The sequence below is a fragment of the Ciconia boyciana genome, chromosome 3 (assembly GCF_034638445.1).
Source record: "Ciconia boyciana chromosome 3, ASM3463844v1, whole genome shotgun sequence".
Taxonomy (NCBI): domain Eukaryota; kingdom Metazoa; phylum Chordata; class Aves; order Ciconiiformes; family Ciconiidae; genus Ciconia; species Ciconia boyciana.
The window spans coordinates 17,819,454-17,845,080 of NC_132936.1; the positions used below are offsets into that span (position 1 = coordinate 17,819,454).

At 38.7% G+C, this 25,627-nt stretch overlaps 1 protein-coding gene across 1 annotated transcript in view; it reads left to right on the forward strand.

Moving 5' to 3' along the window:
• Nucleotides 1-25,627, forward strand: part of MBOAT2 (membrane bound glycerophospholipid O-acyltransferase 2) — a 100,860-nt gene that overhangs the window by 19,752 nt on the left and 55,481 nt on the right. Inside the window, exon 3 of the mRNA XM_072855086.1 lies at nucleotides 1,493-1,570. Coding sequence (XP_072711187.1) covers nucleotides 1,493-1,570 — 78 coding nt within the window. The remainder of the gene's footprint in view (nucleotides 1-1,492; nucleotides 1,571-25,627) is intronic.

Below are 25,627 nucleotides of genomic sequence, written 5' to 3' on the forward strand. Positions count from 1 at the left end.
GTACTACTTCATGTTGTATTTGAATGCTTCCCTTTTAATTTTTGAATTGGAGATCAATCATGTTGCTACTGTTAACAACTCTGAAAGAAAAATATTTTCAGAGACTGTAATCTTGATATGATACTCCATGTCAACCCAAACTTTTTCAGGCTTTGATACCTTATTATGTCCCTTTCTCTGTTTAAGAAGCAAACCTCTTAAACTTAAATTTTTGTCATTTCAGTAATGCCTGTCTTTACTACACAGCATTGCTAATATGTGGCTGATATGAAAAGAAAAAGTGAATATTTTTTTTTAATTGGCAATTGCTTATATTAAATGCAACTTTGAATTTTGGGTAGCTATATCTTAGATTAGACTAGCTAGTAGTGTGCAGATTGGATCTTCCATAAAAAGTCACCATTTTCCAGGTCAGTTAATATCCAAGTGAATTGTTTTCCTTCAGTTCATTGTGTGTAGACTTTGTAGGATTTTATCTAGATAGAACTGGGTTTTTTGTTGAAGACATTTCCTTACAAATAGATGAGGAGTGAAATTAGGAAATTGCTGATGATAAGCTGAAAGAAAACAGTATCAGCAGCATAAGAAAACAGTAGCTGCTTTTTAGGCTTCTTTTTATGGGAAAAATTCCAAAACTAGATCAGGGTGTCACTTGAGCACATGTAAGTATGCTACTGAGGCACTTAAAGTACCAGAGTGACAGAGAAGCAATTTACTGAAGATCAGACGCTTTTCCCCAATCACTGGCGATGGTTTGCCACCAGTGTTTTACTAGCTTACTGAAATATAACTTCTTTAAAAAACAAAAAAAACCAAACCCCCCAAAACCAACACGGTAGTGGTGTGGTAGCTATGGTGGTAAGCTGTGGAAAGCAAATAAGGAGAAGAGGTTAGAGCTCCTTTGTCAAACAAATCTGTGGGTTGTTGGTGTGTAAGTTTTTGTTTGTGTTTTTGAGACCATCACCACCACCATCCCTTTATCCGTTATTGACGACCCAGGGCAAAGAGACTGGCTGGACAGAGTTATCTCTATTGACTGGGAAATCTTCCCATGTACTGATACTGTGGATACTAAGATATTGTTGGCCTTATCAGAGGTGCCTAGTGTTGCAAACAGGTAAAAAGATGAGTATGGAAATTGAACCACAAAACATTCATGTTATTTACACATTAAATAATGCCAAGGGCAAGTATTGAGACATATTCTTTGTATTTTAAGGATTATCAGCATTTACTGTATTCCTGTTTGAGCTAGAGAATTCTAGCTAAGTCTGTAGTTTTTGTTCATTACCACTGTCTGTGCTATGCTACAGGGGGAAGCTCTTAACAGAAGGGAGGGCTGCAGGAAACCTAAATAGAACAAATGGTTTTTTGGAAGCAATGATAGAGTTAAAATTTGACAAAACTCTTAAATTTCATGTTAAATAATTAAATGCATGCAGTTTATTGTCATTAATGAAAATGCCGTGAGGATTTACTTTTTTTTTTCTAGGTATGCCTTACATTTTGTTATACAAAGTGGAATTTCCTACTATATCATGATCATAACAGGAGTGGAAAATATGCACAAGTAAGTTTCTATTCTAAAATATTTTTTTTTGCTTTTACAAGAATGCTACTGTTTAGCTTTTTTTGTAACTCTGCGTAGATGCCATACTTCTGGTTGTATCATAATATTTCAGTATTCGAATTCTGCTAACCATGGTTTTATTTCCAGGAGAGAAAATGGCTTATTTGAGTATTTTTGCCAGCTTTTTGGAATATCTAAAGCTTGTTACAATTGGTAATATTCCACTGAGACTTCTTTTGTGTTCTCAGCATTCTGATTTTTTTTTTGTCATTACTTAATCATAAATAATTCTAGGGGTCTCACAAATGACTTAACTATACAAATGTAATTTGATAACAGCCAGTGCTAGTAGAAAGAAGATGTCTCAAAGGAAGAGAATTTGTGTGAGAAATGTTTAGGTACTAAGTGTTTGTCTTTTCCTTTTTTTTTTTTGTATTTTGTAAGAATAACGCAGTGTGACTGCTATCTTAGGTTAAGGATACTATTGTAAAATTACATACGTAGAGCGTTATTTTAGGTTTGCTTGAACACATGATTAGACTAGCAGTATCTGAATCCATATAGAATTACACTTATTTCTCTCTTCCAATCATTCTTAAAAGCCGGAAAGATATTTATTTTATTCCTTTATGCATATGTTTTATTATTCCACTAGTCTAGAGATCAGAACCAAATTAGGTTCCCACTGTGTTAATTCCTGCATAAATGTTTAGTAAAATAGCAAATCCTTGCTTGAATAGGTTCCTGAAGTATGTGAGGCTGTCAGGAAAGATGCTGGTAAAAGAACCAAAAAGGAAAATTGCTTTACACAGAAAGTGCAAAGCCAGGGTGGTTTTGGTTCAGGATCCTGCCTATTAGAATACTTGGCTTCTTCATAGTCTGCTATCGAATATAATTTTATTGTCTTTCAAAATATGCCATATTAGGCTCTTATTTTCAGGGTTTTCTACAAAGCCTGATATATTCGAACTGCTGCAGATGCGAGAACTTCATTTGGTTGGATGGCTGGTTTATATTCTAATGGTTTATTTGATTTGAAGTTGTTTTAAAGCAACTTGTTCATATCAATGTCTCTTTAGACATGTAACAATGTAAGTTATAACTTATGTAGCTTAGTATTTTAAAAGGAATTATTTATGCGGTTTAATGCTGTAAAGGGAGGTACCAGGCAGGAATACTTTGGTCTTTATCATAACAAATTACATAGGCTTCTTGTAAAAACACATCAAGCAGTGGTTTACTTCCCTAATAGTGAGAGGCAGGTAGGCATGTGTGTATTTAACATTCCTGCATTGGAGCAAGGGAGTTGGCTTCCCAGTTCATACCAGCTGGTTTAACAACGGCATGGTCTGATCTGCTGAAATGTTTTCTGTGCTATACAAAACTGTGTATGTATGTTCTGTGTTACTCCTAGTTACTGTGCCGGTGGGAGGGCAAAAGCTAGATTTTACTACCAGGCTTATGTTGCTCTATCATAGTATGAATTAACATACCATTGGATAACACTAGAAAGCTCTTCTTTCAGTGGAGGAAAAAAAAATGTAACAAATGGAACAATTAGTTACTTCAAGTTGTGGATGATGCTCGGATGCTGTACGGGAAGCTCCAGGAGCCATTTCTAATAGGTGATACAGGCAAGACTGTACACTGTGGAAGGTTTGCTCCTTCCATTGCCACAGTATCCCAGAACGGGGGATGCCTCTTGGTGTCCCTATATATCTATACCTTTTACTGAAGGAATGCACCATCTACTCTTGATTTTCTGCTATGCAAATGCCACTTATAGCTTTCTGTTTGGTAGTCTGAACAGAAACTAGTGTGAATGACTCCCCTCCCCACCTAAATGTTTGTCTTCAGTCTACAAACATTTCTCATGGAGCCCAGGGGAGATTTAAGGTTAAGTGCTGTATAGTAGGATGCAGGTGGTACCACCTGGCCTCAGGATTCCTTCCTTCAGGTACCACCTTCTCCAAGGGCCCTGTCAGTGTTTTACTGGGGGGGGTGTGTGTATATATACAGCTAATCAGAGTAATTACATATACACCTGCATAGCCCAAGTTTTGGGATTTACTTTGTATGTCGTAGAGGAACCCATTGGCTGGCAGTCCTAGTTAGGTTACCTGTGTTGTTTCATAAGCTTCCTAAACTTGGAGCATCAAATACCTATACATGATGTAAATATAGACTCAAGTGACTTTTGTATTGGAAAAGCACTTGTGTATTGTACAAAATATTTTTGTCTGTTACCCAAATACATTCACCAAAGTAAGTTTCCCTCTTCTTTTCCCTGCCCTGCTTGCTGTCCTACAGATTTCATGAGTGTATGGATTGGGAAAACCATAATCCCTCTCCTTCTTCCTGCTTCCCCCACCCCCTAATGTAGTTCCTCAGTCTCTCCAGCCTCTCTAAAAATTGTTTAAACAAAGAAGAGACAACTGAAGTTCTTAGACTGCTTATCAGTTCAGCTGCTATGTGCTGGGTATACTGGCTTTCCTTAACATCTGAAGCAAGGAGAGGTTTTTGATAAACTACTACATTCTCCAAAGCAGACTGTCAAGTCTGAGACTCTTCTAAACCTCTGTTGCTTTCTTAATGTACTTCCATTGGATCCTAAAAGTCTCTGCTCTACAAGGTTCCTACCTTTGTGACTTTCCTGAGGTAACTGAATCTTGTGCAGCTATTGCTTCTAGGTTGGTCTTGACAATACATGGTGTGTTAAAGATGAAAGCCTTACTTGAACAACAGAAGTCGGGGGGAGAAAGGAAAAGGTAAAACCCCTGGGGGGAAAAAAAAAACCCCCTGATCATATAAAAAAAGTAAGAAAACCTTACTTTATATATTTTAGCAACTTTTAGAATATAGTTAATTAGCAGAAAATGAGTTACTTGAGACTTGGATTTAACTAAAATTGATCCATTATTTTTATACTTCAGTCTTATTTAAATTATGGTACTTTAAATGAAAGATGGAGTGGTAACACCACTCCTGAATGATTCAAAAGCTTTTATTTTTTAATTTGTGACTAAGCTATCGTAATATTTTATTTGGTGCTTTCATGGCTCAGTTAATTGTGAAACTAAAAAATGTGTTTAAACAAATTCTCAATTCCAACAAATTTGCATTTGATAACTGATATGGTGCTAATATTTATTTATTTTTTTCTTAGAAATTCTTCTGTTTCTTTCATGGTTGTGAAATTGCTACTTATCTTAAAAGACAAAACCCCAAATGCCACAAGGTTTTTCCTTAAAGCATTTGGCACAGGTGATTTGATGACAAGGTTTTTAAGGTTTCTAGGTAAGTCTTTTTCTTTTGACTTGATTGTTCATTTTATGGTTAGAAAATGACATCCCTTAGCCTTTGAGGAAAGGAAAGTTAATCATGGGGCTCACAGTTGTTTCACTGATGTCAGTAGTTTTCTCAGTGACTTCACTGACAAAATATAGAAGTCCCAGCTGTGTCAGTGTAGAAAATAAGTCTGTTTGTTTAAAATCATTCATGTTAAACTATTCACTTAAATTTCTTAAATATGTTAATGTAAAATCTTGGTTGACAGCCGGCTGAATATGAGCCAGCAGTATGCCCGGGTGGCCAAGAAAGCCAATAGCATCCTGGCTTGTATCAAAAATAGCGTGGCCAGCAGGACTAGGGAAGTGATCGTGCCCCTGTACTCAGCACTGGTGAGGCTGCACCTCGAATACTGTGTTCAGTTTTGGGCCCCTCACTACAAGAGAGATCTGGAGGTGCTGGAGCGTGTCCAGAGAAGGGCAATGAAGCTGGTGAAGGATCTAGAGAACAAGTCCTGTGAGGAGTGGCTGAGGGAACTGGGGTTGTTTACCCTGGAGAAAAGGAGGCTGAGGGGAGACCTTACTGCTCTCTACAACTACCTGAAAGGAGGTTGTAGAGAGGTGGGGGTCGGTTTCTTCTCCCAAGTAACAAGTGATAGGATGAGAGGAAATGGCCTCAGGTTGTGCCAGGGGAGGTTTAGGTTGGATATTAGGAAATTTTACTTCACCAAAAGGGTTGTCAAGCATTGGAACAGGCTGCCCAGGGAAGTGGTTGAGTCGCCATCCCTGGAGGTATTATTTAAAAGACGTTTGGATGAGGTGCTTAGGGACATGGTGTAGTGGTGGTCTTGGTAGTGTTAGGTTAACGGTTGGACTCAATGATCTTAAAGGTCTTTTCCAACCGATACGATTCTGTGATCAAGTGACAGACATGCTATTCATGTCTGATATCTTCTGTGTTATGCTTAAAGTTGCAGGATGATATTTTTCTTGTTCTAGAAGTCTAGAATTGAACTACTAAGACTTAAGGAGGTTATTCTGGCTTTAGAAAAGAAAAAATTAACTCTTCTGGCATATCTAAGTTATGAAAAATAAATTAATGAAGGACCCAGAGACCTGAGATAACTAACAGCAGTAAATACATAATGAACTGATATGTATGTGTGCTGCAAGGGCCACAAAGTTAGGGAAGGGACTGGAGCATCTCTCCTACAAGGAAAGGCTGAGAGAGCTGGGACTGGTCAGCCTGGAGAAGAGAAGGCTCAGGGGGATCTCATCAATGTGTATAAATACCTGGAGGAAGGGAGCCAGGCTCTCAGCAGTGCCCAGTGAGAGGACCAGAGGCAATGGGCACAACCTGAAACACAGAAGGTGCTGTCTGAACAGCAGGAAATACTTTTTTACTGTGAGGGAGGTTGTGGAGCCTCCATCCTTGGAGATATTCAAAAGCCTGCTGGACATGGTCCTGGGCAGCTGGCCCCAGGTGGTCCTGCTTGAGCAGAGGGGTTGGACCAGGTGACCTGTGGAGGTCCCTCCCAGCCTCAGCCATTCTGTGGTTCTATTTTATTTTGATGTGCATACAATTCTTTGTATTGTACCTACACTCATGTATGTAAGCTGTTTGAACATAGTAATGTGAAGAGGTATTTGAAAAACAAACTTTGGTTGTAACTGGTCTGGCCCCTGGGGAGGTGCTTCCTGGTCATCCCTTTACTTGGGTTTGGGAATGTTAGTCATCATGAAGTTCCCTTCCCCCTCCTAGCCAGAGCCAGGACAGAGCAATGCCTTGCTCCCCTTTTCCTTCCCTCCTTGGTGTGTGGCTTTGACAAACAGTGGGAGATTTGGCAAAGGAGGGGTGGAGGAGACTTGATGGTTTGATCTTAGAAATCTCAGATTAAGAGACAAATAAGTGTTGTTTGTCTGAGTGAACTAATTCACTCAGCATGTTAATTGAGGCACTTTATTAAACACCTGACTGACAAATTATGCTGAATGTCATGACTTGTTAATAGACAAGTTTGCTAGTTAGCTTACAACTTAGATTGCTGTGAAAATTAAGTTAGGTATTTTTTAAAAGTTATGGTTTCAGTGAAACACAAAATGGATCAAGCAAACTACTCGCATCCTGTGAGTTATTGGCAAGGTTTTCGTAAGCATCTTTGTATCTTCAGAAGTGAGAATATTAATAAGCTGAAATGATTTTTGAAAAAGGGAGTTAGGTTGTTTTCTGAACTCTTGTCTTTTCCGAAGGCCCTTGATCAAGGTAAATGCAAGCTTGTTGGTTTGGGTTTTTGTTTGGTTGGTTTTTTTATTGCTGTCTGCTTTTGATTTGATCACAGGTGTCTTAGCCTCTGAAGAACATGTGTGATGTGGATAAAGATTTTTTTTAATCTGCAAAAGAGGATCTGAAGCAACATCTAAAATGAGTCATTATCAAATCAACAGACTGAAATAACAATATCTAAAAATTATTAAGGATTTGACTAAGAAATGCTATCAATTTCTAATAATAGTTTTTAGCAAAGCTAGGATTAGAAGCCTGCCAATATAATTACAGTTCTTTGAAGGTGCAAGGGCATCCAAACAACTGTAAGCTACCTGGCATAACTTCTTGGTTACAAGTTTATAATTTATTTACGTAACTTGAATAAAAATGTCTGGTACATAGGTAGCTGCCAAAGGACAGTGGGCATAGCACTGAGAATACCTGGATTCAGAATGTGAAGAGTTAGTAGCTGTGAACTGTTCTGTCTATGCAAACGCAACTTTTCTGCATTTCTGCTTCTACAGGTAGTGCAAATAAGATAAACTTATTTGAAGTTAAGAAACTAATTGAGAGCTGAAAAATACTTAGTATGTTTTTCAGCCAAAGATAAAAGCAAGATGGAAGAAGATGAGATTTACTGGTTCTGTAGCCTTAAATAACACAAAGACTGAAAAAACAAATACTGTTCTGTCACTGCTAGCAATTTTTGTTGTCTTATCAGATCTATGTTAAATGCAAAAAAAACCCAACCCTGTTAAAATTTTATAATTATAAAGTTTGTATTTGATTAAAAAGGAATTAAAAAGTATTTTTTATATAGATGAGAAACAAATACATATTAAACAGTATGATTTCTACAGTATGCATAGAAATATTATCCTCCCCTATTAGAAATAAACACCAAGGCTAATGAATGGCTGTATTTAGAAGCATATCTCAATAGTTATCAACTAAAAAGAATCAGTTTTCCATTTTGAAGTGTTATGTATTTTCCCAAAGAAAAGGGATTGCGCTTATTGATTTCCCTCTAAGAGAGGGTAGATGGTGATTATATGTATCTGTCTCGGCATGAGCAGTGTTGTAGCTAAAATAGCTAATGCAAATCTTCAATATATAAAAAAGATAATAAGTTGGGGTTTTTTTAATTTCCAAAAGTAGCAGTGAGATTGCAGAATTTTGTCCCGTCCTAGTAGCCAGGATTAAGGAGTGATTTGGAAATACTGAATCTCATGCGAAAAGCCATAGCAATGATGTGGGGAACTGAAACCAAGTATTGTTAAGAACCTGATAAGGTTCTTATCAAGGAACTACAAGACAGGAAAGTATATTGGACATAAAAATGCAGAGAACTTCTATTTTAGCAAACATCTATTTTACAAAAAGATGAGCTAATGGTATTGAAAGCAAGATTGCTGTTTTTCTTTAGATGGAGACTCTTTTTCTGCCATCAGAAATACTATTATGTCTCTATGCAGAAGGATGCTTCACCTCTTGTTTAATTGGCTAGTACTTTTTTTTTTTAATAGCAAAGCATATGGTCTGGCTGCTAGGTGGTCCTCCTAGTTAGATAAAATCTTTGAGGTTTTGCTTGTGTAATGGCAAAGACTTTTCTTGTTTGTTTGCAGAGGTGAACACTAATTTTTTTCTTCAAGAATGTAGCTTATCTTGTAGACATATATTAAAAAGGTAAAACCAGAGTTAAAATAGAACTATCACAGATAACTGAAGCTTGTGATCTGAAATAGGCTTCATGTTTTCATTAAAATTTCTCATGGCTGTTAATTTTGTCCTTAACTGCCAAGTTTCTTCTTTATATGGTTAGATCAGATGGTCTACTTGAGAATATCTTAACTTGAGTTAAATGTGCAGATGAGAGCCTGCACAATTCAAATTCTTGTATCCTACTGCTGCTACCTTGGTAATGTATGGTGATAGGACTTGCATGGGGCATATCCTATAGTTCTTTGAAGTTTAATAACTGCCTCCCACATGCTCTTTGCATCACTTCTACATCAAATTGCTCATCAAAAACACTTACTGTTTAAAACTGACTTACCAAATTTGAAAAACAAAGCAACAACAAACCTCCTGTATCCCTATTTACTTTTGTGGAGCTTGGAAATTGAGACTAATAGTGCTAGAGGTTTTGTTTTTTTCTTGAGTATGCTTTATTGACTTATTTATCTTCATAATTTGTTATATGTTTGATTTTTCTGATACTTACTAGAGATCAGACTTTTGTGTTCTGAAGAGTGTGACTGGAAACACTGACTAGCACCAGGCAGTGATTCTCTGTATGCTGAAGATTTGGCCATTACAAAAATAGCCATGTAAATAGATGGCTGTCTTCAATGACTTGAAAAGTGAGCACTTGCTGAAGTTAACAGCTGTGAAGGAATTTCCTAGTAATCCTTATGAATTTATTTTGAAAGTGTTTGTTTTAAATAGCTATTACATGTTCATCCACTTTGATAACTTCCTTTAACTCTCCTGGCTGAGTTTGCATAGAATTCAATCCATTACTTAAAACAATAAAGGTATAAGTTGAAAAATAACTTGATATATTATCCAGCGTAAAATTGGAATGTTCAAATGGAAAGGCCTTTATTGATCATATTTTTTGTAATTACACAAATGGAGTGAAAATAGAACAGGAATTTTCTTATCTTTAGTGCCTGTCACATTTGTCTTACTTTTAAATAAAGATTACATACATTTATTTAATCTGTGTTGTGTATGTGTCCCATGTATATATAGAGGGAAAGAAGGAAGGACAGGAATCATGTAGTGTCTGCAGCTTTGTGAAGGCTGACACTCAAGTAGAGAGGCTGATAAAGATAATAACAATGCAAAATAAGGCTTTTTTTTAAAGTGTTGTAGCCACTTCAGTTGCTTTTGTACAAAAGGGACATATACCGTCTTAAAGCAAGCAGAAAAAATTCTGATTATATACTTTGTATTGCCAGGGAGAAGAGTCTAAATTAGTCTGGTTTTAAGTGCCCTCCCTCTTTTTTTTATTTTTTATTTTATTTTATTTTGACTTGGTTGCTGATGTTATTCAAAGAACGGAGTTCTCAGAAGAAGAGGCATTTTAACAATGTTGTTGGCATATAAAACCTCTGTCATCATACTTGAGAAAACTCAGGTGAAAAAATTTCTGGACTTCTGTTTTATGAAGTAGCTATACATTACTGAGTATTGATGTTTACCTGAAAGAGGGTTCTCTTACTTCCCTAAAATTGATAGGTAGTTTTTTCACACTGTGTACTTGGTTTCTATAAGCATATAGAGAACAACCTTTTCTGGGAAAGAAGCAGTAGTGTAAAATGGCTGGCTGTGTTAGAAATCTGTTGGGACTGGGTAGCTATTGCTTTTTGGCTTGCATAGATCTCAAATTTTTTTAATCTTTGTGCTCAAAGTGAGGCTGAGCACAATCAAGCAAAAGAAAACTGATAGCGAGAGTAAAGTCATGTTTTTTGGGCTCTGTATTTGTTTGGTAATCTCTGAAAGCTGTAGCATCTACATAGATACTTCTTCAATGCACATTACTCTGCCTGTCATGCTGCCAAGCAACTTGACTGCTAGCAAATGAGCTTTGAGTCATGGTATCATTGCTGCATGGTTTATTACCTCAACAAACTATTGATGTCAAATAAATCAGGCTCCCTACAAAATGAAGTGGCAGAATAAATTGTACCGAGAAGACTTCAGTGAAAGCTGTGTTCTTCTTCAGCTCCTGGCAAAGACTGCTGCTAATAAGAGTTGATTAAAAATTCTGGTTGCATGGCATTGACTGAATTGAACCAGTGGTGTTTGTGATAGAGAGATTACATGCAAGAATCCTGTATATTACAGTCAACTTTCTTCTCTAAGTGCATGCTTCTGCATAGTTTTTTTTTATTCTTTGGTGAAATATCTTGTATTTGAGACAAATTTCACTTGCGTAATTATGACAAGATCAGCAAACAATCATTTCATTGTCCTTAATGGAACTGCTGGCTGTAAATTATGCAAGTCAGTTTTGCCTGCAGAACTGCAAGTGGTGGTGTACAAAGTGTCTTGAGTTGGAGGTAAAAGACATTTGAAGAAGTAAAAGATGATGACCCTTTTTGTTACCAATGCACAACAAAGCACAAAAGATCTGCTTGTGTTTTGTTTCCTTTAAGGGAAGGTGGATGTAATTAAAAAGCATTGATATTTAAAAAATACAATCTTCTTCACTTTAAAATCTAGTGCCTCAATCAAACATGTTAATAAGTTTCATATAGCTTTTAAAGCTGGTTTTTGTGCTGGTTTTGGCTGGGATAGAATTAATTTTCTTTATAGTAGCTAGTATGGGGCTATGTTTTGGATTTGTGCTGGAAACAGTGTTGATAATACAGGGATGTTTTAGTTATTGCTGAGCAGTGCTCACACAGAGTCAAGGACTTTTCAGCTTCCCATGCTCTGCCAGGTTCACAAGAAGCTGGGAGGGGACACAGCCGGGACAGCTGACCCCAGCTGACCAAAGGGCTATTCCACACCATATCAAGTCATGCTCAGTATGTAAAGCTGGGGGAAAAAGAAGGAAGGGGAGGATGTTCAGAGTTATGGCATTTGTCTTCCCAAGTAACCATTACGCGTGATGGAGCCCTGCTTTCCTGGAGATGGCTGAACGTCTGCGTGCCCATGGGAAGGAGTGAATGAATTCCTTATTTTGCTTTGCTTGCATGTGCGGCTTTTGCTTTGCCTATTAAACTGTCTTTATCTCAGCCCATGAGTTTTCTCGCTTTTACTCTTCTGATTCTCTCCCCCATCCCACCAGGGGGGAGTGAGCGAGCGGCTGTGTGGGGCTTAATTGCTGGCTGGGGCTAAACCACAACAGTTTTGCAGGTCAAATGCCTTTACTGGAAGTCAAAGATGAGATCACAGAATCATAGAATAGCTGAGAAGGGAAGCATTTCAGTCCAACCTCCCCTGTTCAAAGCAGGATCAACTAGAGCAGGTTGCTCTGTGAAACCCAAGTCTTCCTTGGTATGAACATGATCCTTGATAGCTCCAGTTGTCATAAGCATGCTAGCCATTTCCTTTTGGCATCTTGCTTCAATGTCTATTATAGCTTAAAATTTATTTAAGGTGACTTCATGCAGCTTAGTTTTCTGATCTGATCTGGACTTGCTACAAAAGCTTTTTTTATTCTTTAATTTCCCCCCACCCAATAATTGCACAGTATTGTCAAATTTCAAGGAAATTCCACAGATATTGCACTGTTAACTTAAATCTATTAGTCTCACTTCAGTTTAAAGTGAAATAAAACAACTACAATTGAGGCAATTATTTTGGTAGGAGGAGACCACGTTAGGCAACAAGTAGTAGTAGTCTCTCTTCCTATCCTTTTTAATAATATATAGTATCAATTAAAAAAAGGGGGTGTAGGGGCAAAACACACAAAACAAAGACTACGCCAAGATTATGTACACAACTCTTGTGTCTTTAAGTCAGTAGAAACAGGTAGAAGCCAGGCTGAATAAGAAAGAAATATCAGAGGGGGTATTTGATACTTCAAGTTTGTTTTTACTTTCAATTCACTTTTCAATTGCGTTTGAAGACAAATGAGTTTCCAGTATTCAAAAAAGAAATCCATTATTTTTTTTCTATGCTGTGAGAAGATATATAAGGGATTTACTTATACTCTCTTCGGTATGGATGAATTGCCTGGAAGTTTTAAGAGGGCTATGTGCAAGAAGTCCCATTTCCTTGTATATCGGTTGGCATAGTTTTTAGCTGGGAAGCTTACTGTTTTATGACAGTGAGTTTCAGACTTTGCTGTTTAAAAGTTGCACTTGATTATGTTGAAAGAGAAATGGGTGGATAAAAAAAGATACTGTAAAAGACTCTGATTCCCATCTTAAATGTGACTTAAGTGATAGTGGAGCTTCTGGTGTTCTGTCTTCTGGGAAATTTTGGCTATGTGGTACTAAAGCAGGTTTGCTGTGTGTCTACATCTGGTAAGAAGGTGCAAGTACCTTGGACAATGTAATGTGGTGTTAATCTTCAAAACTGGATGAAATAAAAAATACTTAGTATAGCCAAGTGCTGAGCAGTTTGCACAGTCATTATTAATCATAGGCAGAACAGGAAATGTGAAGTCAGTAGGCTTGCAAAAGGAGGCTCTGGGTATTTCAGTGTATGATTACTTAGAGTGAGTGATCTGTTTTATTAATAGATCATATCACATGAAAATGCACAATGCATACAAGTAATGCATAATTTTTAAACAGTCATGTAACTGGCTTTCTTTTTCTTGGTATTCTGCCCTTTCTAGGAGTTTCTGTGGTGTTTTAAATCCTATATCCTAGAAACTCCCTAGTAAGTCTCAGGCTTTTCGATTAATCAGGTGTTCCTCTTCTTCCCTCCACCATGGTATCCATTTGTGATACCATGTTTAATGTACGCTGTGGCATCATCCATGTGTCTAATCACTGTCTTCTGGCTTTGATATTGAGTGCTAATTTTTTGTGATTGGTATTATTGCTTCTGTAGAAAGCTTTTCATCACCAAAGCAGCTCACAATCTATTGAATGCTTTAAGGGCATCTTGTGAGGTATGAATGAGGTGGTATGTGTATAGTGAGAACTAGTAAGATTCTGCCATTTCCCGACATAAGGTGTACAGATGCCAGATGAAACTTGGTAAATGTATTTTAATAAATCAAAAGAAAAACCTGGAGAGCCATCTTTTTTTTTTTTCCCCCTACAAGATGGAGGTAGGTCTCATTGATCAGCAGTATTCACTTTTTCTCTCCAAGGCCAGGTTCCCCTGGCTTGCTTTCTCTGCGGGACCCTGGTGCTCTGGAAAGCTGACCAGTAAATGCCATAGGCACATTCTTCTGCAGGCAGAGAACATTGGTGTAAAACTGGGGTCTTGAGGGCATTGTTTTTCAGTTGTCTTGACTGCAGTAGTGTCACTGGAAGGTTTGCTTCAGAAATTCATGTAAGCAGTGTGATTGCGATTTCTTAAGAATTGTCCCCACAGTAACTTCTTACCACTTTATATGGTAATAAAATTAGAATTGGTGTATGTGAACATGATGTAGTATGTTATACTACTGGGCCTCAGGGAGCTTTCCAGAAGAACAGGAGGGCCTTGCTACTGAGCTGCTATCAGAGCTGCAGTCAGAAGCCAGTGGCTTCTTCATCGTTCCTAGCTGCTGGAGAGCAGAATAACAGATTTTACTGTGTTTTTGTATAAATGTCTGAAGTAACAACATCTGTATTCAGGCAGGATATCTCCAAACTGAAATAGCTAAGGCTTTCTAAACCTTTCAAAAGGTGTGAAAGCAAAAGTGGTTCATAGGTGGCTTCTGGAAAGTGGGTTGAAATAAAGCTTTATTCTGATGTTGGTTTGATATGTGGCTTTGGAAGCTGGTTAGTTTCTCTGGCATTTTTCCATACTTCATGTTTGAGTAATTACTGTATGTGATACAATCTGTATAAACAGTAGAAGGGTCTAAATAAAGGAGCCTAAGGCACCTAGAAGCAGACTGAGTTTAGTTTGTTGTGCCAGCTATGCTTTGCTATTCATATAACTACTCGGTGCATTTTTCAAAGATCCTGCAAAGCTATTCCCTTTGCACAATAGAAGTGCAAGTACCTTAAGACTATGAAATGATTTCTGCTCCTCAACGCTGTCCTCTTATGAATGAGGATTGAGATACAAAGTACAACATCAATCATCTAAAACACACACAAAAATCGTAACTTCTGAAGGGCTGGAAGGAATGTCCTATGAGGAGCAGCTAAGGGCTTTGGGTTTGTTTAGTTTGGAGAAAGGGAGGCTTGGGGGTGACCTCATTGCTCTCTACAGCTTCCTGAGGAGGGGACGTGGAGAGGGAGGTGCTGTTCTCTTCTCCCTGGTATCCAGTGATAGGACACATGGGAATGGTTCAAAGCTGCACCAGGGGAGGCTTAGACTGGACATGAGGAAGCATTTCTTTACCAAGAGGGTGGTCAAACACTGCAACAGGTTTCCTCAAGAGGTGGTTGATGCCCCAAGCCTGTCAGTATTTGAGGCATTTGGACAATGCCCTTAACAACTTGCTTTAACTTGGTCAGCCCTGAATTGGTCAGGCAGTTGGACAAGACAATCGTTGTAGGTCTCTTCCAACTGAAATAGTCTATTCTATTCTAGAAGAGAATTCTAGATGCAGTCCCTGGCCAGTTCTTATAGTAGAAGAGATCCTTTTGCTGAAAGTAGTAAACCCCATATATTTTAGCAGTTAATAGTAATGCATTGGGTTATGAGGCAAGTGTTGCTTTCTAAAATTGGTAAAATGGGCAATGGGTAGGAGTAATGCCAGTGTTGGCTAATACATCCATTCCTCACAAGCATCACCCTCTTGTGTTTTTGAGCAGAATCAATGAAGAAGTAAAATAATTCTTAATCTTTTGAATATTCTGCTATAGGTGTTAACTAGATGTAGGAACATCTATAGTTCAAGATATTTCTTGGAAACTTGTTCTTCAGATCAGCACTGGGAGCCAGTTGTTTAAAGTATCTTTTATCAGAACAGTAATGACCTGCTGTGTACTGGTATTCATTGTGAAATGAAACCATTATCCGATTATCCATAGTGTATTTCCCCAGTGTTGCATAATCACATATTTGATTTTCTTTCCTTATTTTCTCATAGTAAGAGTGAAAAGTATGTGAGCAATCAGCAGATAGTTTCGGTGTCTTAATTGTTCTTTTTCTCCTTCACCATCTGCAAACACACAGGAACATTGTGGCAGACTTTCTGGTTTGTTCTGGATACACAGTTTCAGTTTCCATGTTGCAGGACATTAACAGTGATGACATATGTTTGAAATGGCATTTGATCAAGTCACTGAGCAGGTATATCACCAACCCGTATAGGTCACTGCTCTTCTTGACAGTGAGAATTCTTGCAGTGTTCCTGTCCCTTTGTGCAGGTATGCTTAAGAATTGTAATAGGTAGTGATTAACAGGTAACTCTTGCAACTTGTGGTTCATTTGGCAGTTGAGTGAAGATGGCATGGGAAAGAGGAGACCAAACAACCCAAACAGAATAATTAGTATTTGAATTATGGACTTCATGTATTTATTGTTGTCCTGACCTGTTGGTCTCTTATTGTTGCATAATTAGGCTTTCGGTAACTTCAGCAGACAATCCTTGAACTATCAGTGTGGTCAGTTAAGGATTCTCTGTCAAAGGGAATCTTTTGCAAATGGAAATATTGATTACTTTTGCCAGAGAAGTTCAGAGTACCCCATTTCTTAGAGGGAGCCTGAAGGATTCCAGAATGGGACTCCTGCCAGTTGCTGGATGCTTTAGATGCCAAGAGATCTGAGGAAGCAGAGGGAGAAAATGGATGGTAGCCTCAGTGTAAGCCAGGCAGTTCTTATTAAAGGCTCAACAGTGAACTTTTCCCTGCAGCAACCAGTTGCTTTGTCTGTTCTGTCAGCACCTTATTTTCTAATGGCAAAATTCTGGTCTTGGGGTTCCAAGATTGACTCATACAGGAGCAAGTCCTAGTTTTCTTATGCCTACCTGAAATAATCTGTTTTATTAACTGTAATAGGCTGAAAAATCTTTGCCGAATCAGAGCATGGTTGGGGTTGGAAGGAACCTCCAGAGGTAACCCCCCTGCTCAAGCAGGGCCACCTAGAGCCAGTTGTCCAGGACCATGTGCAGGTGGCTTTTGAGTATCTCTAAAGAGGGAGACTCTACAACGTCCCTGGGCAACCTGTGCCAGTGCTGGGTCACCTTCACAGTAACGAAGTGTTTCCTGATGTTTGGACAGCACCTTCTGTGTTTCAGTTTGTGCTCGTTGCCTCTGGTCCTGTCACTAGGCACCACTGAAAAGTCTGGCTCCGTTCTCTTTGCACCCTCCCCTCAGGTATTTACATACATTGATGAGATCCCCCTGGGCCTTCTCTTCTCCAGGCTGACCAGTCCCAACTCTCACAGCCTTTCCTCATAAGAAGGATGCTCCAGTCCCTTATCTTAGTGGCCATTTGTTGGACTCTCTCCAGTATGTCCATGTCTCCCTTGTACTGGAAAACCCAGCACTGGACCCAGTACTCGAGGTGTGGCCTCACCAGTGCTGAGTAGAGGGGACAGGTCACCTCCCTCGCTCGACCTGCTGGCAGTACTGTGCCTAGTGCAGCCTGGGATACCATTAGCCTTTTTTGTGGTAAGGGCACACTGCTGGCTTATGTCTGAAGTGGGCTGTTATCTAAGTAGAAGGAACTCTTATTTTGGAAAACAAACACCTAAGTGTTTTCCCTTAAGAAAACCTATTAAGATATTTAAGTCTACCAGCTTCGAAACCATCCCAATTTGCTTTTGTACAAATCTTTCTAGCCATGGTATTTATTTGCCTATTTGCTGTATCTGAGGCCATACTGGTTTGGTTTATGGCATGTTCGATTTTGCTTTTTAACTTTTTAATTCTAAAGCGGTACCTTAAGACACTTGCAGATTTCCAAAAATCAGGTCCTCATTTTAGTGTTAATGGGGTTAATTGTTCCTCCACAGTTCAATCTCTTTCTGGTCCCCTTTCTTTAAAATGAAAGTGCATGATGGGCTTTGTGTGGTTGGCTTTTTTTTTTCCTTCAGTTTCTTAGTGAAAGGAAGCTAATGCTGTGCTTGTGCATTTGAAATTGGCCAACTGGTTCAATCAGCTTGGGCATAAATTTGACTTTTTTCAAGATAATTTCCTTTGCATGTTGTGAAAATTGGATGCTGAGTGGAGAAGAGAGTACTGACTGTCCTAGGTCTGTGACGCTTCCAAACCCTTCACCCATCTCTTGTGGGCTTGCTTTCTCCTGCAGGTTGAACTTAGCCATCTTCTCGTACACGCATGTTCCCCTTCACTAGCTCAACCTTCCGTTTCCATTCTGAGAACCTGCTAATGGTTGCATTCCTGTGACCCTATGCAACTCTTTGCTGTTTTCCTTCCACCTGCTGCCTGCCTTTCCTGTCTTTCTGCAGAACGCTGTGGTGCCTCGACCTTTTTGTCTGTTGAACTACCATGCTTTTCCATGCTTTCCGGTTCACGAGTGGCACGTTCATTTTCCGTGAATTTGAACTGGTAATACTTATTTGGCTGTTACATACTTAGTACTCTCATGTTTTCCTGTATCCATGTCTGTTTTAAACATTTTCTGCAGGTCAATCTCTGACCGAAGTTTGGGCACAGGAAGAGCCTTTTGGCTTCAGGCAGGAAAGAAGTCGTTGCATGTCTCTTCCAGGCTTTTGTGGTAATAAGTGTAGGACTATATTAGTTAGAGAGCCAACTACTTCCAAATTATTTTAATACTCCAGTTCTTTTCAAAGGGATTAACTACTCTCCCAAATACATGGTGCTATCAGATAATGTACTGGAATCTCATTTCCTTTAGGGTTCTTTTAAAAGATCATTTTGACATAATCTTCCTTGCTGGGGTGTCTTATCTGTAAAAACCCCAGGCAAACAAACAAAAAACCCCAAAAACCAAACAAAAAAATCCCAACCAAAAAAAACCCTCCACAACCCAAAACCAAACCAAAAACCTCCCCCAAAAAACCATCAACAACAAAATAAATCCCCACAAATCCTTGGGTGTTTGTTGTCATTTTATAACCTGACATATTTCAGTATAGCAAAAGCTAAGAAGGGGGAAGTACAGTGTGAAAGGCAAGAGAGCTGGGAGAAGGTCCTCTGGCTTAATTGGTTTATGTATGGACTTCGGTAGCTGTTACTTTTTTTTATACAAATATAGTTTGTGGGTTTTTTTTAAAAAATAATCTTTGCATCATGCTTTCCAGCTAAACCTTGGGGAGGGGGTGACTTAATTTCTAAAAGGAGACTAGCAGCTTTACCCTTTAAATGTCATAGGCTATTTTGGAGATTATTTGGCTGCAGTAATGAAAGATATTATATCATTCATGAAACTTCAGATCTCCCTGCTACTTGAACTAGATAAATACAATGAAATGTGATTTCCAGAGATTGCATAAATAGAGCTCCAAATCCATAGGGAACATAGGAACCTTTCTAGATAGCAAAGAAAGCATTTCTAGACTTTGTTGATGACCTAGAAATTATTTCAGACATCTGGCTGCCCTATTCCCAGGTATTCCACTGGGACACAAAGCTGTCTAAAGTACAGGGTGCAGAAAGTCTACTGACCAGCTACTGATGTGGAGGGCACCATTTAAATGAAGCAAGTATAAACTTCCCTTTTAGATGAGCTTAGACATTGAGATTGATTCTTGATGATTTGTCACTATTAAAATGTTAATTGGAAGTGGAAGCCTTTTTCTGAGCTGAAGAATATTACAAGTACTTTCAGTTTAGGTGGTTGTGGGGTTTTTTTGGTTGTTTTGTTTTGGGGTTTTTTGGTTGTTTTGTTTTGGGGTTTTTTGGTTGTTTTGTTTTGGGGTTTTTTGGTTGTTTTGTTTTGGGGTTTTTTGGTTGTTTTGTTTTGGGGTTTTTTGGTTGTTTTGTTTTGGGGTTTTTTGGTTGTTTTGTTTTGGGGTTTTTTTGTTTAAATTTTTATTTATTAAAAGCAAAGAAAGCCTCTGTATTTAAGTGCATTACTTTGGTTTTGATTTTTATTCCCTTTGGCAGACTACTTTGGCAGACTACTAGGTAGACTATGAAAAGACCAACAGGAATAGGCTGGAGTAGACCAGAAACAATATTCCATTTCTTCCTACACTGATTTCTCCCAGTTGCTGAAAAGGAGAAAACAGTAGGACTTATGTCAACAGATTAACGCTCCTGGAAGTGCCTTTTTGAAGGAAGAAGCCTTCATCTTTCTTCATGCTTCTCTGCCTGCTTCTTTCTTATTGTGCTGATCAGGGCATGTCTTGTGAGAATCAATGTGTGAGTGCAGTTCTGCTGCAGAGTCCAAGATCACCACTCAAGGAGGTGGAGCAAAGCTTTTGATGTAATGTAACTTTCAGGTTTTTAATCCGCAACTTCTTTACATCTGTTCCTGAGGTAAATTTGGGGTTTTGGGTTTTTTAATGAAAGTTTTAGGAATAATTTGCCTCATGGAGGGGTGCTGTCAGTGTTGCTTTGGCCATAAGCTTAATCACAGAATCGTATAGGTTGGAAAAGACCTTTAAGATCATCGAGTCCAACCATAGACCTAACACTACCAAGACCACCACTACACCATGTCCCTAAGCACCTCATCCAAAAGTCTTTTAAATACCTCCAGGGATGGCGACTCAACCACTTCCCTGGGCAGCCTGTTCCAATGCTTGATAGCCCTTTCAGTGAAGTAAAATTTCCTAATATCCAACCTAAACCTCCCCTGGTGCAACTTGAGGCCATTTCCTCTTGTCCTATCACTTCTTACCTGGGAGAAGAGACCAACCCCCACCTCTCTACAACCTCCTTTCAGGTAGTTGTAGAGAGCAGTAAGGTCTCCCCTCAGCAATCCTCATTTAGGATTGTACCTACTCATATGCCATAGTTCTATTACTAGATTTGCATCTTGCTCAATATTTTCTCCCCCTTTTAGGAAAATTAAGGAATCCAGTGTTCTAAGCATAGAATTTGGATTTCTGAATTTCATCAGAGAATCTGGCCTCTTTCTTGCAGTCCCTGCTTTCCCAAATGTATTAATAAGAAATGTTCCATCTGTCTTTTCCAGGAGAAAAGCATGTAGAGTACATGAGATACATGTAGAAGGAAAAAAGTGTGTGTGAGAACTTCAGCTCAGTTCAGTTTTCTAGGTTGCTTGCATTTTATTTTTGCATTTTATAATATGTTCTGTGGCTCATTGCAAAGAAATTTGATACACAAAGTATTTGAACAATCTGTAAATTAGAAGATAGAAAAAAGGTTGTGGGTTACCTCCCTCTTACCAAACAAATGTTTCTGAAATTACTGGTGCTAAAGCCTCATTCTCACTTGAAAAATATTTGTTCGCATTGATCAGGAGATGAGAGGTGCAGACTGCCCTCCCTCTCAGCATAGCTGAACTCCTTAATCAAACAATGTTTAGCATGTGGAATATGTGTTCAAAAAAAGGTACGTGACCCTATAATGCAAAATGTGAAATCTTTGCAGCAAACGTAACCTTGGTTTGACAACGTTGGAAACATTTAAAAGAAATGTGAGTAGTACTGAAATGTTAGGATACAGAAACAAGTCCCGTGGGGGTGTGTCTTTCATTCCTACTCTTGTGTTGGTCTTGCCAGATTATCAGCATCTTGACTGGCTCCCACAGCTGTTTTTCCTCTTTATTGCATCTGAGCTCTTAGCAGACTCTAAATTATAAATACTTTAAATACAGATGTCTTTTTATCTACATACTGGATCATTTTTTAGGCAGATTCCTTTTCTCTCATTTCTGAAAATGTTTATTTGGGAAATAAAGCTTGATAATAGAATTCTGGAAAAGGAGGCTGGAAGGGTTTGGAGAGTTTATCTGTACCTCTAATCAAAGGCAGTTTGAGATCTTTTAAAAATAATAATAATTTAAAAATCCACAAAGAGTTTCCAGTCTTGTTAGGCAATCTGTATTGCTGCTTAACTATGCTTGAGGTTAGGCTCTCCTAAAAATTAGCCTAAGTTTAGCCTAAATCTTCTGTAGTTTGAGCCCCTTCATCTGTGTGGGGAAGTGCATTTCTTTGCTTTTTGCAGCAGTCTTCTATTTATATTGTCTCCTTTCGGTCCAGTAAAGCCTGAACAAGTCTGTTAAAATCTTTCAGGTTGTTTTTTCAAGGCCTCTTTCCATTTTTGTGTAGCTGCTTTTGGACTTCTTTCAGTTGTTCTATGTCAATTGGAGATGTGCTTTTCAAAACAGGTTGAGGTATTTGTAATGCCAAGCAGAGTAAAAAGCTTATTCTGTCTGTTTTGCAATGCTGTGACTTTCTACAGATCCTTTTCTGCTCTAATGCTACCTAATAGTTGGTTTCCATTACAGATTGGTATGGCTAATTATTTACAGCCAAAATTGTGCTTTGCACACAATTAAATTCAACTCCATCTGATGCTTTTAAGCCTTTCTTTTTTTAATTTTTTTTTCCAAGGTAACTTGGTTTTCTGATGGACTAAGTGTTTGCAGTTTTTGTAATTTAATGTCCACCTGCAGATTTAATTAGTGTACTTACTGTTACCAAAATACTTAATGTTTCCTGTTGTTTTGATATGTTTTAGTTAGTAGAACTATATCTGATACATCCTTATGATTTGATGGTGTTTCATCAATACATTCTTTTTTTCTTTTTTTAATTTGGATATTGGCAGGTAGTCTCCAGGAACTCAAACATTAGGATTAAGACAGTGTAACTGGCTGTATGCATACCTGTACCTCACACTGGCTGTGCTAATAGGGTAGGTTTGATCATGGCAGTCATTAGGCTTTGGGTGTGCCTGGTGTGTCTCATATTGCAGACTATGTCTGTTAGTTGCAGTCATCTAACCAAGTCATTAGAAATATGCTGGTTTGATAGTACTTATTCTGGACAAGCCTTTGACTCAGTTGTGTTGCACTGTTTACCCTCTAGGTGTTTATAAATATATACTGGGTATATTTAAAAAAAGCAACTTCATAGTACTTAACATCAAGTTTAAGGCTCCATGATTTTCTGAGTTCCCCTTTCTACTTTTAAAGATAAGGTTCTAAAGAACCTTAGCCCTTTTTTCCAGTCTTGAGAATATCTTACCTGTGCTAAATTTTTCTCGGTGGATAATTATTAAATATGATTAATAAAGCTACATTTAACTTAATATCTTTTAGATTTTACTTGCATTTTGATTTGCCAAGTCTTACCTCTCCACATTGTCTCTGAACTTTTGAATTTGTTTTCTGAAATTGGCAATAACGGCTTTATGATTTACAGGCTATTTGACTTGCATGTTTTTGAATGTATTGTAACTGTTAGAAGGAAAGATGGATCAAAAGTGGCTTCTTGTGTGTTGCTCTTAAGCATTGAGCGTTTGTTAAAGGCAAAGGGCTGCTGCCTATTAAGTATCATCTCCTAATAGGAAGCTAGTAGAAATAGTATTTTTCTGGGTACAAGTTCAGCAACTCAGAATTAGATGTATTAATGATCTGAAAAAGGCATTAAAAATCACATAATGGTTGAGGCTGGGAGGGACCTCTGGAGGTCATCTGGTCCAACCCCTCTGGTCAAGCAGGGCTACCCAGAGCATGTTGCCCAGGTCCATGTCCAGACGGCTTTTGAGTATCTTGAAGGAGGGAGACTCCACAACCTCTCTGGGCAACCTGTCCCAGTGCTCAGTCACTCTCAAAGTAACAAAGTGTTTCATGATGTTCAGAGGGAACCTCCTGTGTTTCAGTTTGTGCCCATTGCCTCTGGTCCTGTCACTGAGCACCACTGCACAGATCCTGGCTCCGTCTTATTTGCACCTTCCCTTCAGGTATTTATATACATTGATGAGATCCCCCTGAGCCTGCTTTTCTCCAGGCTGACCAGTCCCAGCTCTCTCAGCCTGTTCTCATCAGAGAGATGTTCTAGCCCCTTCATCATCCTTGTGGCCCTTCATTGGACTCACTCCAGTATGTCCATGTCTCCCTTGTGCTGAGGAGCCCAGAACTAGATGGAATACTCCAGGCATGGCCTCACCAGTGCTGAGTAGAGGAGAAGGATCACCTTCCTCAACCTGCTGGCAGCACTTTGCCTAATTCGGCAAACAGTTGCAGGTAATAGTGTTTTTTCTTCAGGCAAAGGAAGACCTTGAGGAACTTCGGAACTAACAGAAGACAATAAATGGACAAAAAAATCACAGGCTTAGTTCAACACTGAAAAAGCAAACAATACTTGAGTTGAGGCTGTTCAACTGTACGTACAACATAGTTGGCTTGAAGTTAGGAATAGGATCTGTATATTATGGAGGACCTCAAAGAGAAGCTTCATAAAACAAGCTACATGAAGTGGAGAATAATAGGGAAGACATACTGTCCTTACATGGATAGGGGATGTGGTGTTGTGTAGAGCCCAATGTCGAGGACTTTATTTCACATGGAGTACTGCACAATTACTGGGGATTTGGGGAAAATTAGTAAAAAAACCAAGAGACATGGAAAACTCAGATGAGAAATTGAGGATATTTGAGTTGGTTATCTTGAAAAGGAAGTTGATTAGAAGGGGCGTAAGATCAGAACCTGCCTAAAGCTGTTTGTCTGCATAGGAGAAATTGCACTGCTGTTGTAGGACAGTGGGGAGGAGACTCGGAAGAGATCTGGGATGGAAAGCTGGATTTGATTTCCTATTGCTGCTGAGAAGATAAAAGAAGCAGGAGTTATGACTGTCCTGTCTAAATGACGATCTATCTTAGTTTATAGTGGAAATCTAGATTTTAATTTTCTAGGATGTTCCTGGGGCCAAGACTGTAGGAAAATGCTAAGAAGTGCTTCAATATCCTTACTAGAGAGAAAGGATTCTGGGAGCTTTATAAATACTAGGCATCAAAATCTAAAATGGTTTCCATCTATAAGGAATTAAGATAAAGCCTTCATGAGGATAGGGTAAACTTTTAAAGGGAGATTAAGTTCATCTTACCTGGCTTCTGATATAGCAGAGACATGGTATTTCCCATGGTTATTACAACCAGTAAGTTGTTTAATTAAACGTATTTCACAATGAAGATTGGATACTTTTGTGGAAGATTCTGAGAGTCAGAAAATGTTTTCCATTAAAAGTTGATTCCCATAATCATTTTTATTGAGTTTAGTCTGAATGTTTTTGAGCTATATTCCTGGCATTATTTCTTGTTATGCCTGGCTGTTTTTTGCCTTTTTAATAGGTCTCCTAATGGACCTCCCATTCTTTCACTATGAAAGTAATGTTTGTCTTCTAACCAGGTATTTTCTAGTCTGAGCTACTGTGCCATCTGGTTCTTGCAACTGCTTCTGATGTATCTGCTCCTGACAAGGATACTGAGTTAAGTGAGCCATGGGTTTGATCTGTAATGTAAAAGAAAAATTGCTTAAGTACCAAAATAAATTGCAGCGAACAAAATGCATCCTGACTAATTTCTTCCTTTTTAGACAAGGATAGGTGGATGTCTTGTATGGAGGGGGAAATGACTTCTTCCTTTAAGAGCTTGCTTAGGGATTAAGGCACTGAGAAATGGCTGAAGTGTGGCAAAAGGAGTGTTGCAGAGGGAGCTGGTGATGTCCACGGCTCATGTAGAGGCTGCGAGGCTTTGGTGAGGGGCCAGGAGCGGGTGGCCGGACCTCGGAGGGGACAGGGAGAGCTTCCGAGAGACTGGGGGTAATTCAATAGAATCTGCCACTGTTCAGAAAATAGTAGAATTGGCTGGAAGTACAGGCCTGTCTGCCAAGGACACAATGAACAGAGGGAGAGATGTGCTTTTTGTTCTGTCTGCCCTACTTGCTCTCAGATTTTTCTGTTTAAAATTTAAGCTTCTAGTAATGCTTGTGTGTGTGTGTGTTGGTTTTGTTGTGTGTCGTGTTCCCCCCACCCCACATAAAAAGCCTTTATAACACTTCATAACACTTCTGGAAAGC